This window comes from Tiliqua scincoides, chromosome 4, assembly GCF_035046505.1.
Source record: "Tiliqua scincoides isolate rTilSci1 chromosome 4, rTilSci1.hap2, whole genome shotgun sequence".
NCBI lineage: Eukaryota > Metazoa > Chordata > Lepidosauria > Squamata > Scincidae > Tiliqua > Tiliqua scincoides.
Genome location: NC_089824.1, coordinates 114,118,467 through 114,136,332, shown reverse-complemented (window position 1 = coordinate 114,136,332; position 17,866 = coordinate 114,118,467). Strand labels below are relative to the sequence as shown.

At 44.7% G+C, this 17,866-nt stretch overlaps 1 protein-coding gene across 5 annotated transcripts in view; it reads right to left on the bottom strand.

The window, feature by feature from the left end:
* Window positions 1-17,866, bottom strand: part of SOAT1 (sterol O-acyltransferase 1) — a 56,352-nt gene that overhangs the window by 8,059 nt on the left and 30,427 nt on the right. For all 5 annotated transcript variants that reach the window (XM_066623594.1, XM_066623595.1, XM_066623596.1 and 2 more), the window contains exons 14-15: window positions 3,210-3,345; window positions 1,024-1,169 (exon numbers count right to left, since the gene is read on the bottom strand). In XM_066623594.1, coding sequence (XP_066479691.1) covers window positions 1,024-1,169; window positions 3,210-3,345 — 282 coding nt within the window. The remainder of the gene's footprint in view (window positions 1-1,023; window positions 1,170-3,209; window positions 3,346-17,866) is intronic.

Genomic DNA, 17,866 nt, shown 5'->3' with positions numbered 1-17,866 from the left:
TTTTAGATTGTGAGCCCTTTTGGGACAGGGAGCCATTTAGTTATTTGATTTTTCTCGGTAAATCGCTTTGTGAACTTTTAGTTGAAAAGCGGTATATAAATACTGTTAATAATTAATAATAATAAAATACACATTGAAATGGAGACCCACCTGAAATTGGCTTGCGACCCACGTAATGGGTTGTGACCCGCAGTTTGAGAAACACTGTCAATTGGAAACTACTCAGGTCAATTGGATCTGACCACTGTTGTCTTTGCCTTGGCATCATCCCAATTAGATTACTGCAACACAATCTACCTGGGGCTGCCCTTGAAGAATGTCCAGAAACTGCAGTTTATGCAGCATGTGTGGTTACTGGAACTCAGTGCTGCTGTGATACATGCAGACACAAGAAGTCTGCCGAAGAACAACTGGCAGTGGGGAGGAAGGACTAGCATGGCTTTTGCAAAAGAGAAAGTCCTGGATTGGAGTGGAATGAACATGTAGAAAAAAATCCCAGGTGGATTGGAACTCATGGGTGTGACTCATGGATGCATTTTATCTTGGAACAGCTGCATGTTTGTTCTAGGCCTTACTGTTACTAAAGTTTCGGCTGATCTCTTGCTCATTATTCTGGTCAAAAAAAGTGCCTAGTCTGTGGTGGTTTTGTGCTAGTTGATCAAAGAGAGAATGACCTTTTGGTTTAACCCAAAATGACAAATACTATAAATTCAGAATTGCTAACCTGGAAACATCAGAACTGATGTTAGTTTTGGAAAATGCTTTTATGCCAAGAATCAAGTTTTCCCAAATTTCAGCTCTGCCACTGAGTTCTCCAAGTACTGCTACCATCTTCAAAATAAAAAATATCCATTCAAATGTGTTTGCTTAAAACTAATTTTCCTAGAATTTAAAGACTGAAGTGTCAAACTAGAACACAACATTTAAGGTCCAATGGGGTTCTGCATTCAAATGTTTAGGCTTCTAAATTTAGAAAATCCCTGCATTTTTCTCCTCCTGTAGAACAGCAGCTGGATTACTCACATTTTTCAAAGGACAATTCTGGCGGGCGTACCACTCCTGGCTGTAAAGGCAAAGGATTATGCCAGTGCCGAGGAAAAGGGATGTCCACATGATCACATTCCAAATGGGGCCTTTCCGATGATCATGGAGAATGAAATTGAAAACCACTGAATAAGAACAGAACACGTTAATCAAAATGTATCAATTCAGGGTGCTACAAGTACTCTCACATTGTTCCCAACTAGTGCACATCAGTATGAAAGGTCACATCAGTATGAAAGGTCACATTTTCCCATGTAGAAATGAATAGCTTCCACTGGAGTGCAGTGAGAGAGTAAGAGTCTGCAATCAAAGATACCAATGAAGTGAGGTAAAACACTGGGATCAGCAACAGCTGGGAAAGAAGTCTGACTTTTCCTCTACTTCAATGGCCTCAAATATTTCAGCACTTTTACATTCTCTCAGAGAAATCGGTGGAAGCCATTTGCTTCTAAAGGAAGAAGAATACAACTGAAGATATGGCAAGAGAAGACAGGAAATTCTTACCTGAGAATTCCTGTTCTGGGGAGAGGAGGGGGGGCATTCCTGACCTGTCTGGCACTAGCATTGCTGTCCCAGAAGGCAGGGCCAATCAATCATGATGTCTCCTCCTCTTGTAAAAAGCATCCTGAGCCCAGACTAGCTCTGTCGCTGCTAAGGTTAAGGTGTAGTGTGCTAAGCTCTTAAAGAGGGGTATCCAAACTTTTTGGCAGGAGGGCCACATCATCTCTCTGACACTGTGTCGGGGGCCGGGGAAAAAAGAATTAATTTACATTTCAAATTTGAATAAATTAAATAAATGAATATATTAGAGATGGAACTTATATGAATGAATAAATTCTTGCAATAGCTCAAGGCCTATAAAAGGCCTTGCACAAAGCAAGGTCAGCCTTTCCTTTGCTGTTGCTGCTGCATCAGAGATATGAAACAGCAAGCAGTGGAGGGAGCCCTCATCCCACAGCTCACAAGAGAGGTCGAACAGTTGACTGAGAGTAGTTGCATCAGGCCAGCGTGGGCTCCAGCAAGTCTCCGGACGGCCAGAGGCTCATTGGAGACTGGGGGCTCCCTGAGGGCCAGATTGGGAGTCCTCAAGGGTCACAAGTGGCCCCAGGGCTGGGGTTTGGGCACCCCTGCTCTTAAAGCTCAGTGTTTTTTGAACCTCCTTTTCTCCTTTTCTTTCTCTCTCCCACTTCCCCCCCCCCCATTCATTTAGCACCAGATAGGAGAAAATAATGCAACCCAGACTGACCAAGCCACAAACTGGATTTTACTAGTGGCAACCACACAGGAATTTCATGGGTAGAGCAGACGAATATTTGGCAAGGTGGGGAACAACCCCTCCCTTCTTACCTTGCTCCTGAGCAAAGCAAGGAAGTTAACTCCATTCCTGGAGCAGTGCTCTCAACTAAAGAGAGCCTTCCATCTAGGCACCCCCCCCCCCCATCAAACCAAGAACCAGCTTCAGGAACTGGAGGGATGGCTTTCAGGTCAGAATATACAAAAATTTTAGATAGGTTTGAAGCCCAACACCTAATTTTATCCTATATGAAATTTTAGTCTTAACAATTCTATGAACTAGGAAGTACACACACACCCATAACTGTGGGACCCATACCCATGATTTCACTTATCTTCAGTTCTCAAATTCCCCCACATCATGCTCATGACTCAACTCTTTGCAACGCTTGCAAACACTTTGCAAAAGGAAGCTTTTTCTGCCTTTTGCTTTGGAATGGTTTGGAAAAGGAAGCATGTTTGCATCAACCTAGCACTTGTAGCTGCTAAAAGGAACGCTAGAGGCAACAGTAAAAACGCTTACAGGAAGTGGATTCTAGTGTTCTCACTCTCTGTTTAATTCCTGTGCCATCTGCTTCCTGTTAGTGTTCTCACTGTTGCCTCCTCTAGCAGAAACAAGTCTAGGTTCCCACAGTTTGCTTCCTTTTCCAAAACGTTGTAAAGCAAAAGGAAGAAAAAGCTGCCTTTTGCAAAGTGTTAGCAAATGAAGAGAGGTGAGTCATGAGCATGATGAGGAGAAAGCAAATAGAGTTCACTACTATCCACTGTTTCAGGTATCCATGGTAACAGCAGGAACACATCCCCTGTAAATATGCTGGGGGACGGGGACGGGATGGGACAGGACAGATCATGCTTGCATATGCATAACTTACTTCCAAAACAGAAGAAGAGGCAGAACAAGACTGGATAGAAGTAACCAAAGCAGACAGCCAGGATATATTCATGTACAACAGCAGAAATGGAGAAGACCGACAGCATGGCAGCTGCTCTAAATCTTTTCCCAAAGAGCTGGTGGTGATAAGCAAAGGAAAGTGAATCTGTTAGCAATCCAGACAAAAACGTTATTCTGTATAGCTTGCAATAGCCACCCAGGCTTGGTTCAAGGGAAGGAGTTACACCTAAGGTACAGAAACTTGACTGTTCTTTCTTCCACCCCCTTACCTCCACCCAGTGGAATAGCAGTGGCAGTAGCTACAAGAACCACAGAAGGTGGTGATCTGGAACTTTGTTTCACTTCTTCATGGTGCTGTCCCTTTAAATAAAATAGGAGGTGCAGAACACGCACTTCCCAGTATTGTGCACCAGGGACGTAGCTAGCGAGGAGTGGGGGGGGGCAATCTGTCCGAAGTACCAGCCTGGGGGGAGGTGACACCACAAATGACCCAATATCGCTAACATCGCAGAGGTTACAAATAACCCCATCATGCTATACACAGTTGGATGTGAAATTTCCAGCTGAATGCAAAGCAGAAAACGGAGTAAAATATCTCCTTTCCATCAAAAGTTATAGCCAAAAAACAGGAAACCAAAAAATACATGGAGCCCTATGGAAAGTGAAACTGAGCCATATCGCATGCTTACTCGCAAGTAGGCAAACGTGCCTTCATCCTTCAGAAAAGGCAGGCTGAGAGGAATCCAATGACACCAGAATGGTTCCTATCCAATGAAAGCAGCCCCCCAAAAACACCCAAAAAGGAGGTCCCTCCCTCTAAGCAGACAAATGTATTGTCATGAATGGCCTAGGTTAGCATGTTAGGCCTAGGTTAGCATGTGAAGCCTGAACTAACTAAAAAGTTGCTAGCAGTTCCCAGCTGCAAGAATGTGAGTAAATAAACAAAAGGATTTTTGTCTCTCTTTTGCTGGCCAGAAAGGACAGATAACAAGAATTACAAACCATTGGAATGTTTAGCACCTTAGCAGACAGAGAGGCGCCTTATCAAGCGTGATGGAGCACAACTGTGGATTTCCAGTTGGGAGGGATAAGAACTAGGAGGAGTTAGCAACCAGGCCGACTTCGAGAAGGTTCTGTTCCACAAGAGACTGCTTGGACAGTGTAAATAAGTCACCTCACTACTATTAGCATAAGAAGATAATAATGAGTGCCCAGGGGGTGTGGGGGTGTTCCTTCTTGGACAGTTTTGGGTGCAACATCCTGCACGCTTTGAGCTCCATTGCTCACCATGGGCACCTGGCCTCATAGGTAGCCCTGGAGCTAAGAGATCTACAAGAGTAACTGACCCAGGTGAAAGATAGGTATTAACAGAGATAGCCAGCTAGCTTTATTATTTTATTGCTGATATGTTTTCTAGATGTTTATGCCTCTAGCATTTGCTGCCTTATTGTAGAGTGTGTAACCTTATGTACTTAATAAACTAAAATATATTTTACTAAGTTGTTACATTGTCTGTTGGGGACAAAGGTTCAGAATCCTGCCTAGCCGTTCAGCAAGCTACCAAGTGCTCACTGAGGTCTAGTAGCTTGAGGACTGAAGCTTAATTGGAGAAAGGGCTCAGTGCCTGCAAGGGATAGAGTTAAGCCTAGAGGGTCTCAGTGTCCCTGGACTGAGGCACTGGCACGTAAACAGTGGTGGCAGTACTACTGAGCAGAGGGGCCTTGAGGGCTTTAGGGTTCGAAAACCAAGAACACTAAGCACCCCAAACCCCCCTATGTTTACAACAGTCCTATGGAAAGCAAAACTAAGGGCACAATCCTAGCACTGACATAAGGGCAATGCAGCTCCGAGGTAAGGGAGGCCTCCGTGAGTGACACCCAACTGCATGATGCAGCACATGTCCCATTGGCACTGCTATGCCAGTGCTGGAAAGCCACATGGTTGCGTTTACTCACGAGTAAGCAAACGTGCCTTGCCTGCTGGTCAAGTCAGGCAAAGAAGAATGCAAGGCTAGCTGCATGGTCCCAATCCGATGAAAGTGGAACTCAACAAATGCTCCAGAAGGCAACACCTCCCCCAAAGAATAAAACAGAGGCTTGCGCTGGTTAAGGTGGGCACTGGGGAGGGCTGAAAATCTCACTGATTTTTTTGGGGTGTTGTTGAAGGCAGACTACAGAGAAAATTCACTTGGTGAAACAGGGCTGGTATCTCCTTATTTAATTATCTGTTTTTCTTTAATTTAATTATTTATAATTATTTTATTTTGCTTGATGATGTCACTTCCTTCCATGACTTCACTTCCGGTGGCTCCTGGACAGATTGTCATTCTAAAAAGTGGGTCCCAGTGTTAAAAGTGTTTTAACACTGTTTTGAGTTAAGAACCATTGTCTTAACTCAAAACAGGCCAATGACACATCCTTTGGGGGAGTGACACCCCCGTGACCCGAATTCTGGAAATCATGGCTTTTAGGAATAATACCATCATGTTATATACCATTTGATGCAGAATTTCATCCATTGCTTGTGGGGAAATATTCATTGCATTTATTTTCTGGCCATTATTATTATTCATTTCATGTCATGACTGTTACCATCTCTGTCTCACCTACCTCACAGGGTTGTTGTGAGGACAAAATAAGGGGAGGAACCATGTACACCACCTTGAGCTACTTAGAAGAAGGGTGGCATAAAAATGTGAATTGATTGATTAATTAATTAATTAAAACAACAACAACAACAACAATAATGTCATATGGGGTGATAAAAATTTATGGACCCTGGGTGTCAAATGACCTAGCTACACCTCTGTGGTGCACACTTCCTGTTTTATTTAAAAGGACTGTACAAGAAAAAAGCAAGGTAAAGGGTTGGGGGGGTGGACTGCTGCCTCTTGATCCTCTACGTGCTTACTAAAAAGCAGAGATGGTAGTGGTTTTGGAGCAGCTCCATCCACAGGGGACTGGAGGGAGGCAGCAGCAGCAGCAGACTCAGGAGTTAAAGGCATTCTGCTTTGTTTGACTACTTCCTGCAGCCCACCCCTTAAGGCAATCTGCATCATTCATAGGTCGACCATGAAGCCACCATTAGTTGTCTATTACTTACACCATGTCTCATATGCTAATTGGTGACTTTTGAAAAGCTCCTATTTAAAAAATAATTTTCTTGCATTATATTATTCTTTAGTTCATCTGCAGAGAAAATGGATCAAAGTTTACACTCTAACACAGTTTTTCCCAAACTGGTCGTTGGTGACCGACCAGGGAATATGGGCCATTCTCCTGGAGGCTTGCAGCCCCTTCTACGATCCTCTGCATGGCTGCCCTGAGCTCTGATCGCCGACTGGAGCTCACTTCTGGTTTGCGATTGTGCAAACCAGGTGAGCACCAATAGCAGGAGGATCACAGAGGGGGCTGTGAGCCTCCAGGACCCTCTGAGAGGCTTCAAGAATCCCCAAGGCACATTAGAATGTCCCTGCAGCTCCATGATCTCTGAAGCACCGTCAGGGCCACCTTCCCACTCCCACCCTGCCATCCCGCCTTCCAAGGTTCCCTACTCCCTCAGAGGAGTTTGGGAACCTCTGCTCTAACAGGTACTGTGATTCCTTTAAAAGTAGGTTTAAGGTGAGAAGCAGGTTTAAAATACCTGCTTCTCACTCCAGTTTTTGCCTATTTTTCAGGTGTTTTAGTCCTTTCTAGTTCCTCAGCATCTTTAAAAGACTGCACTTGTGTGTGTTCTATTTTTCTGTTTACTGTTTGAGCATTTACCCCAACTGACCAGTAAACAAAGGAATAGGTTTGGAGCCAGTTCAAACCGCAAAACCCACCTCATTTCTAAGAGTGATTGAAGGGGGTAAGATGGCAACCAGTAACATCATCTAGATACAGCTTCCATTTGTCAGGATAATTCAAGCCACAAACACGATTAATAAGGATTTATCCTCAGCCATAGGAAGGAAGAGATTAAGGAAAAGATGGCATACTATATGCCCTGGAGCGGAGAAGTTAGAAAAAGAGAGGAAGAAGAAACAACTTAGAATTGAAAGTTTCCTTCTTTCTAGCAATGCTACGTATAACATGAGTCTTATGAACAGCATTAAGAACAGACTTGGGGCTTTTACTACAGCCCCTATCAGTAGTTCATTGCGCCGAGACAGAAAGCATCCTTTTAACAACTAAAACTCCTGAGAAGGGGAATAAGGGAAAGCATAAATTGTTCGGATGAAAGGTAAGCAGCCGGAAGGCAGAATATGCTCTCTCTTCTCAGCCAAACTGCTCTTTTCAACAGTTGGGGGATATCTGCTTTATATCTGTAGAAACTCCATTCTTGATTCTAGAGCGTTTACACAACATTGAAAGGCAATTAGGATCCTCAAACGAATGTTCATCTAGTAGCTAAATTCTAGAGCAGGGGTCTCCAAACCCATGCCCGCAGGACATTTGCGGCCCCCAGAGACCTCCAATCTGGCCCGTGGGGACCCCTTGGTCTCCAACAGGGCAGTGGCCCGGCAGAGACCTTTGACGGCACTTGCTGGCCCAACGCAGCTAAAGACAGGCGAGGGCAGAGTATTGGGTCCCTGTGAGAGCACAAGCCAAGTGTGGTCTCTCGTGGGACCTGCAGAGGGAGTGCCTGTGCAAAGGAAAGCAGCCTATCACCTGTAACCACCAGCAGCTCCTTCCCACTGTGGCCCCCTCCACCCTTGCTGCTGCAGCTTCAGGCACCCCACAGCCCAGAGCACCCCTCGGTGGAGGCTTTGGCTGAAGCCCGGTGGACAGCCCTCCAGCTGCACGCCCCAAGCCGCATGGAGAGCCTGCAGCCGCAGCTTCAGGCACCCCACAGCCGCCAGCAGCGCACCCCTGGCTGACACTTTGGCTGAAGCCAAGTGGAGAGCCGGCAGTCGCAGCCTCATGCACCCCACAGCCGCCAGCAGTGCACCCCTGGCTTCGGCTGAAGCCATGTGGAAAGCCCTCCAGCAGCGCACCCCAAGCCCCGTGGAGAGCCCGCAGCCACAGCTTCAGGCACCTGGCAGCCACTAGTAGCTCACCCCTTGGCTGAGGAGCCCACGAGAGCAGAGCAGACGCGCCGCTTCACAGTTTTCTCGGTCTGCCAGCCTCGTGGTGAGCACAGCTGCAGCAAGCACACCCAGCCCCTCAACTGAGCAGGAGCAGCACAAGGGAGCTCTGAGGTATTTTTTCTCCACTATCTGTGTGATCATTTCACTCCCTCTTTCAGGGTTGGTGTTCAGGGTTGCATGTGTTGCTTTGCCTCTGCCCAGTACTCCTCATGTGTTGTGCGTTTTTGCCTGGGCAAGATGTGTGTGCTCTGGGTGTCCCTCGCCTTCCTCCCATCCCGCCCCCCCTGGTCTGGTCTTCCCTGCTGTGAAATAAGATTTCAGAATACTTCATGTGATGCTTTGCCTCTGCCCAGTACTCCTCCTGTGTTGTGCATTATCCCCTGGGCAAGTTCTGTCTAATGTATTCATTTATGCAAATTTATTCAAATTTAAATGTACATTGATTCCTTTTTCCCCTCTGCCCCTGACACAGTGTCAGAGATATAATGTGGCCCTTCTGCCAGAAACTTTGGAGACCCCTGTCCTAGAGCATAGAGACAAAGGAGGAAGACACTATTGCTACATATCTTTTTCTAACTTTGAACAAATGAGGTGTGTACAACGTAAGACAGAAGCTAGAGTACAAAGAATATTCCAAACAAATCAGGTCTTAATATGCTTTCCATGGAAAGATGTACAGCTTTGGACAAACAAAATAATTCTTACCTCCCTGACAGAATTATTGAACTAAGATACATCCCCTGCAGATTTAAAACATTTCACTTTCTGCCATCATAGTTGGCTTATAAAAGATTATTTCTAGATTTTAAATCAGCAGCTGTGCCTTCAAAACTTTTCTACTCAATACTGCCAGATATAACTGGATATAACTGCTGGAGCCAAAAGAGTTCAATATGGGACCAGTTCATCACTGACTAGTCGGACAGCTGCAGAGGAGGCTGGCCTTGACAAACCGCTAATGAACAGTCACTGTGAGTTGGCTGGTAATCAGCCAGATGAGCACGATGGACCTTTAGAACTAAAGAACTGGATAAGTTATTAATGTCAAGGAGAATTAGATTCAGTGAAGAAGCTCTGGCTCGGGAGAAAGATAGTGATATTTTAGGTTTTCATTCATCCACTCAGATAAGTCTAGCCCTTACTAGCTGCTTGGACCTAAACATGGACATCACTGCTGAAGATATAGAATGTAACATGAAACTAGCAGATAATGCTGAGTTGGATGACAGGTGGCTCCACACTCTACTGTCTCTGGAGAAGCCTATGGCAATAATGAAAGTTCGACATGAAAAGGTAACAATCAAGCTTACAATCAGATATGAAAATGGCTCGAAGGTAACGCCAGACTTGCAGGTCTTGCATTATTTCCCACTACAAAAGTCCTGCACGCATGCTGGGCCCGTCTTTCCCTGCCTGGCTGGTTGAGGATAGCCTGCACGCACGGTGGCGGCAGCTGCAGTAGCAGTAGAACAAGCCGTCTGAGCTGGTGGATGACCAGGCAGGCAGGCGGGCATGCAGGCAGGCAGACAGCCAGGGGAGGGTAGGTGGGCAGCCAGGGTGCAGCACAAGCCAAGCGAGGGAAGGAGGAAGAGAGAGCGGATGCGTGGGCAGGCGGGCAGGGAAGTGGGCTGCAGCACAAGCTGCTCGAGGGTGGTTGGGTACGTGGGCAGACAGTGGGGCAGGCGCCCAGGCACCAGAACATGTCACCAAAGTGCGGGAGGGAGGGCGAGGGGGCAGGAGAGCTGGCGGGTGTGTGTGACTGAGAGTCCTTAAGAACTGGCTGAAGATCACCCCACTTTCCTGAGTGTGAATGTGTGTTTGAACTAGTTTGAATTAATTCATTCATACAAGTCCTGTCTCTAATTCCGTCTCTAAATTATGTAAATTTATTCAAATTTGACATGCAAATTAATTTTTTTCCAGCCCCCAATACAGTGTCAGAGATTATGTGGCCCTCCTGCCAAAATGTTTGAGCACTCCTGCTCCATATGGACAGAATTTGAACCATATGCAACAGATCTGCTCCAATCCTACTGCAAATCATTTGTGATTCTTGTAAGGGACTTTAACACCAGGATGCCTTCAAATCAGTGGCGTACCTGGGGCACAAATAACCTGGGTGTCAGGCTGGAGGAGTGGCACTGTGCCACCATCCACCCCCCCATGCTGCCCATCTGTGCCACCCAGGGTCTTTCGCCCAGAGGTGTTCGAAAGGTTCAGGAAGTCACACGCTGCCTCCCTGACCTTCCAAAGGCCTTGGTAAAAGGCCTCAGAGGGCCAAAAACCTGGTTTCCTCCATGAAACCAGAAGTGACATTTTCAGGCCCTTAGGCCCTTAGACTATCTCAGCCTAAGACTTAGCCTAAGCCTAAGACTTAGGCCCTTAGACTTTCTCAGCCTTCAGAATGCCTTCTAAGGGCATTAAAACATCACCTCTGGTTTCAATAAGGAAGGGAGGCAGGAGGTGGCAGCACAATGGTGGAGGGAGCGGCAGCCTGCAGTCTTGGCCCCGGGTGCTACTTGGCCCAGGATCACTACTGCTTCAAATGACCACACCCTATACTTCAACATTGATTTTCAGCAAACTTAATTCCCTTACTGGAAGATATGGAGGTTGTTCCAAAACTTTATAGAGCTCATCTACCAGTCTCATTGATTTGGAAAGCTCCTCACCCCTATTTACAAAGTGATAATTGCTACATGCCTATGACACTCCCTGAGGGGTAAGCTTATTGTTGTGTCAAATGGACTCCAAGGATGGATTTGGAACTATGGACTTTACTTGCATTGGACAGTATCAAAGATATTAGTATATCTTTAACACTCAATAATGGAGGAAGACCACTTTAAGATCCTACGCCTTGGCCCCCGGTCTTGGTTTCAGAAATTTATTATCTAGCTGCCCAGATGAAAATGGGGAATGTTCTGGGTGAAGACCTGATCCTCCCAGAGGTGGTTAAAAACAACTTAGAATGGGGAGCCCCGGTTCCAGAGTCATTATTTTCCTATATTGATAAAACTGGATAGATCTGAGAAGATTGAGGTTCTGCAGTAATTTTCCCTATGTTTAAAAAGTCCCAGAAATTACAGGCCCATTAGTTTATTATGTAATATTTATAAATTATATACTAGGCATCTATACAAGAAGCTTAAAGATGGCTGGAGCAAGATAAGATACTTGCAGAGGGGCAGGCAGGCTTCAGGGAGGGCCATACTGCTATTGATCAATGTTTGGTCCTGCAGCATCTTATTGAGAAATATTCGAATAAAACAACTTTGATTTATTTAGCCTTTACCGATCTTAAGGCAGCTTTTTATTCCATCTCAAGGATTAAATTATGGAAGAAATTAGAGGCTTCTAATATTGATAGATGCCTGCCCCTAATTATTCAGATCCTACATAGAAACACCTCACTTAAGCTAAGATACAGTGCCCACGGTCACTTTACAAATGCCATTCCAACGCAAAAATGGGTCAAACAAAGCTTCCTTCTGGGTCCACTTTTATTCAATTTCTACATTAAGTGGACTAGCGAAATAATATTGTCTTTCACCCCCGAAAATTTGCCTGGAGGCATATACATATTCTTTTATATGCAGATGATGCAGCTATCATCTCAAGGACTTCAACTGGACTTAGAAGAGCATTGTGAAAGTTGATTGCACACTATGAGGAGGAAGACCAAGCAACAGGTGCGATCTGGTGGTTGAGCAGAAGGCTGCTGGAAGAATGCTAAGCAGGAATAGTCCTGGCTGAATTTTGGATGGGATGATGAAAGCTGACAAAGCTGTCAAGAGACAACACAGCTTGGCCTACCCGAAACTGCTCCATATCCAGATGCCACAACCACGCTGTGAAGGATTCCATCTGGAAAAAAGGGTTCTACAAGCTTCCCATAGAACCATTGTTGTAAAATCTCATTTGTGGATTTTATGGAGCTTTGAAAGCCACCTTGGGCATTTGCTTTGACATGGGAAAGGTAGACTATAAATTTCTCAAATAATTAAAAATAAAAAGATCTGAGGATTAATTATAAAAAAAACTAAAATTATGATCTTTGCCAAAAGGCCAAAAATATGATTATGGACAATAAATCAGCATAAGATTGAGCAGCTATCACAATTCAAATATTTAGGTGTAGTATTTCAAGCAAATGGTTCTAGGAAGGCTCACAGTAAATATGCAGTGTTAAATGTCCAGAGAAACTTTTCAGCAATAGTACAATTCATGAGAACAATATCCCCTTAGTTCTCCAACTATTTCAAGCAAAAGTACACATCCAACTATTATATGGCTCTCAACTGGGGTCTTTCCTGAACATCCAAGTATTAGAATATTAGAACATCTAAATATTAGAACGTATACAATCAAAATTTGAGAGCAGTATTGGGAGTCCCCAGAGATGTCATGTAAAGATCAGATTGGAGACCGGACAGATCAAAATTGAGGCTAGGGTGGGGCGGAGTTAACACTCAGTGCACTAGCAGGGAAACCTTGGAGGCTCCGAGGGAGAACTGCTAAATAGATGCGATTCCAGGGGACCTGAAGAATGAGGGACTCTTTGCTGCCTAAGAAGAAGGTGCGGAGGCTGAGAGCTTGAACTGGGGGAGTCTCTAGAGACGGCCGTCTCAGAGATAGCCCCCAATATTGCTCTATGCTGGATCACATTGTATCTGGTTGTCGCCATTTTGGGAGAAGATTCGGACAGCTGGGTGACTAGGGCCCCCCCTGGCCTAGATACAATATGATTGCAAACAAAGGCTTTAAACTGTGAGTAACCAGTTCATTAAAAGGCTATAAAAAGAACTGCAATCAAGAGGTTGGAAGGAGGGAAAGATAACACTAAGATTATTTATGTTGGCTTTTAGCCACCCAGAGGGGGAAAGAGCGAACTTGGATTTAAAGAAGCCCCTGTTGTTGTTTTTTTGTAATAAGGGTGACTGGAAGAAAAGGTGAGAGATAAGACAAGATAAATAAGGGAAGACAAATGATCATCCTGCTGTAATGGTATGCATGGAAAAGGAATAAACAACTAACCTTCAATGGCTGCAACAATTTCACTTTCATTTTTGCAGCAAGAGGCTTGAATCAGGTTTGATTCAGACCTGAGTTTTTAAAGATATACTAACTTGATTTGACATTGTTATTGACTTGAAATGAGTTACTGACCCACCCCTTTTGGATATCAAAACTTGAGGATTACCCTTGACAAGAAGGGACACAAGATAATAAGACTTGGATGACTCTTTAACGGTTGGAACGATTCACTTTCGTTTTTATAGTTAGATGGACTACTGATTTACCCCTTTTGGATATTAAACTTGGGAATAAGCCTTACAAGAAGGTGAAGCAAGATAATGAGACTTGGTTGACTCTTTAACTGCTGGAACATTTTACTTTTGTTTTCATATCCAGAGGCATATTGGCTTGATTTGACATTGGTAAGAATGACATCAAAAAACTTAAAAGAGGTTAGCAAAAGTCAGGCCTCATTAATGTTGAGGAATTTTAGAAACAAAATGAAGGAAGAGGTCGGAAAACTATCTGAACAAATGAAGAAAATAAACTCCTCCCTGACAAGCATGCAGGAACAGATTACAAATAACAGACAAGATGTCAAGACTTTGAAGAGAGACAATAAGAAGATGAAAAAGAGAATGGATCAAATGCCAGATGAAACTAAAGAATTGGAGATTTCTGTAAGAAGACAGGAGATGGAAAAAGCAGCATTTATTATTAGAATTCAGAATTTTAAAGGAAAAAAAGAGGGAACTCTCAGAGAAAGAGAGCACGTCGTCTTAAGAAGAAGAATCTTTGGATCAAACCCAAAAAGAACAGAATGGAGAAAACGAAAAAAGAAAAGAGATGGATCAAGAAATATAAGACAGTCAAGAAGAAATGGAAGGAGCAGTGGGAGGAACAAGAAGGAAAAGACAAACAAGACAGAGAACAAAGAAGTACTAAGACAGGCGTGTGTGTGTGTGTGTGTGTGTGTGTTCGTGTTCAAGTTGAAATGTCTGAACAACAATTGGAAATTCTTTTGAGATATATCAATGGACTGGAATATTCCATCAATTATATCAAATCAAAGCAGATGTAACTGGAAAAAAAATTGAGGCTAGGGTTTGAGTTGCTATTCTTGTGTACTGGCTCAGATTACTGTATCTTCCAACTGGTACTGCACCACTAATTTTGCGAAGCGATTTTAAATCCAACTGGATTCAGCTAATTGAGCAGAAAATAGCTTCTATTGGCCTTCCCTTACAGTCTTTAATAAATATGGGCTTCGACCAGGCATGGATAACACAGGCCAGCACACATTTTGCTTCCTTAAACATTACACCAATTCCTGGGTATATTTGGGATGCTGATTCAAAAAATGGCCTCCATTTTGCCCGATCACATCTAGTTTTGGAGATACAGCATAGTTTCATGAGTGAATGGTTCAAGCAGCTTCCTCATGAGGAAGCCATGCTATAGGCCATTTTTGGAATCAGCACCCCAAATTCATATCAAACTACTATAAATTTTGGGAACGACTTTTCTGACCCTCAATTTCGTAGGCCTGTGTTAGCAGCAGATCTTAACAGTGCTCCTGAATTCCATCTTAGGGAGAACTATAGATACACTGTAATAGCTGCACCCTATCTTGCTTAACTGCAATTGTATAAGCATAGAAGGGCACTTACTTTGGCCTGTCTTAAGCCATTTCTGCCCAACGTTGCATATATGCAACAGGGATCAAATGTGTACACCTATGGGTTGGGCAGACATGGGTTAATGGACTACCTTCAACAGTGCTGAAGGGATGACAAAAGATTTCCTGATCAGAGCACCTCTACCCTTGTGGTATGCTTCAGATAGAAACCATGCAGTATGTTCTGCTGTGGTGCACTGCAGAACATATTATGATAAGGATATTCATGCTGCACTTATCTCCCCACTGATGAACTGATTCCCAGGTCGCACAGGATGACAATACATCAACATATTATTATCTGACTCTAACCCAATGTTTTCATATAGTGTTGCCAGATTTCTTGTGGTTGTGATAGGAATTTGTAGGTGGCTGATGAAAGATTGTGAATATATTTAAATGGATGAAAGATAGGTGAATGGCATTACTCCCTTGACTCTAATATGGCTGCTATACGTTCTGTTCTAATATTAGTACAGGTTCAACCTTGTTATATCAGATTTTTTTATACACGGATTTGACTCAACACAGTCACTGCAAATGAGAAGGAATGTGCTGATCCCTGGAGCTTAAAAAATAATAATAATAATAATAATAATAATAATAAACTTTATTTGTATCCCGCCCTTCTCCCTGAAAGGGACCCAGGGCGGCTTACAACATGTAAAAACAATTTTAAAAAGCATGATTTAACACAGATAAAAACTTGTTAAAAACACATTAACAGAGGCCATAAAAACAGTAGTCAGAATAAAGTCAGAATAAAAAGAGCATAAAACAGCAAATCATAGAGGAATCCAGCCTGTCAAAAAGAAACTAAAAGATGTATAAAAGTGTTAAAAAGGCCATGGAATTAGAAGGCTTGTTTAAAGAGCAGGGTCTTCAGGCCTCGCCGAAAAAACTCAAGAGAGGGAGCCATTCTCAAGTCAAGGGGAAGGGAGTTCCACAACGTTGGTGCCACTACTGAGAAGGCCCTATTTCTTGCTGCCCCCCACGAACCAACCTTCTCTGATGACCTGAGAGGACGAGCCGGATTGTACAGGAGTAGGCGATCTCTAAGATAGCCTGGCCCAGAGCAGTATAGGGCTTTAAAGGTCAAAACCAGCACCTTGAATTGGGCCTGGAAACGAATGGGCAGCCAACGTAGTCCCCGGAGAAGTGGACTGACCAAGTCAAACTGCCTAGCTCCAGTGACCACACGGGCCGCTGTATTCTGCACTAGTTGCAGTTTCCGAACCATCTTCAGGGGCAGCCCCACATAAAGCGCGTTACAATAATCTAACCTCGATGTCACTGTAGCATGGATCACCGTGGCCAGGTCTGTACGATCCAAGTACGGACGCAGCTGGCGCACCCGCTGAAGCTGAGAGAAAGCCCCCCTAGCCACAGCCGCCACCTGGGAATCCAGGAGCAGCTGCGAGTCCAGGTGGACCCCCAAGCTGCGGACCTGCTCCTTCAGGGGAAGTGCAACCCCATTCAGAGCAAGCCGATAATCCATCACCTGCATCGAGGATTTCAGAACCAGGAGAGCCTCTGTCTTATCTGGATTTAATTTCAGCTTGTTAGCCCCCATCCAGATCCTCACTACTTCCAGACAGCGCTCCAGGCCCTCAACCGCCACCCTGGAGTCTGGAGGAAAGGAGAGTCATCAACATATTGATGGCACCCCACTCCAAACCCCCGGATGACCTCTCCCAGCGGTTTCATGTAGATGTTAAACAGCATGGGGGACAGAATTGAACCCTGCGGCACCCCGCACCTCAAAGGCCAGGGTGTCGAACAGGCATCCCCCAGCACCACCATCTGGGACCAACCCTCCAAGCAGGAGCGCAACCACCGCAAAACAGTGCCTCCAACTCCCAACTTGGCCAGTCGGTCCAGAAGGATACCATGGTCGATGGTATCGAAAGCTGCCGAGAGGTCCAGCAGGACCAGCAGGGACGCACTCCCCTTGTCCAGTCCCCGGCGTAGATCATCCACCAAGGCGGTTTCCGACCCAAAGCCCAGCCTGAATCCAGATTGAAAAGGATCCAGATAATCCACTTCATCCAAGACTCTCTGGAGTTGGGCCGCCACCACCCGCTCAATTACCTTGCCCAGAAACGGGATGTTAGAGACTGGCCAGTAGTTATCCAACACAGTGGAATCCAGGGAGGGCTTCTTCAGGAAGGGGTGAACCACTGCCCGTTTCAAACTGAGTGGCAATGTCCCCTCCCCCAAAGAAGAGCTGACCACCCTCCCCGTCCACTCAGCCAGTCCACCCGGGGCAGCTCTTATCAGCCAAGCTGGGCAAGGGTCAAACAGGCAGGCAGACGGCCTCACACTCCAAAGGAGTCTGTCCACATCCTCAGGCTGCACAAGCTGAAAAGAATCCCACAACACTGGACAAGCAGTTGCCAAGGGGACAACATGATCATGATTTTAATGATGATAAGCATCATTAAAATGCTTTTCTTACTGCTGTAGAGATTTTTACCTCAACATGATGAGAAGGGCCCTTTAAATTAAAAGAAAACACTCCTTTACAATAGTTAGAGAGAGGGCAGCCAGCTGACAATCCATCAATCATTCTCTCTCCAAGGGACCCCCTCCCTTCCCCCTGAACAGAAAGGGGGGAAAGATAATCTTGACTCTGAAGGGAGACTGATTGTTGGATTGTTGTCTTAATGACTCTATCTTAACATCACAAAGGTCAGCAAGGCTTTTTTTAAATTATCTGAAGAAAGAGACTGTTTTTTAAATTGATTTGCTATAGTTTGATTTTTGCCATTCACAAGAGTTCTGGGAATGGAACCCTTGCAAATAATGAGACTCAATCGGTATTTAATACTCTGTGCTGAAGCATTTATTATTTTTGAGTGGGGATATA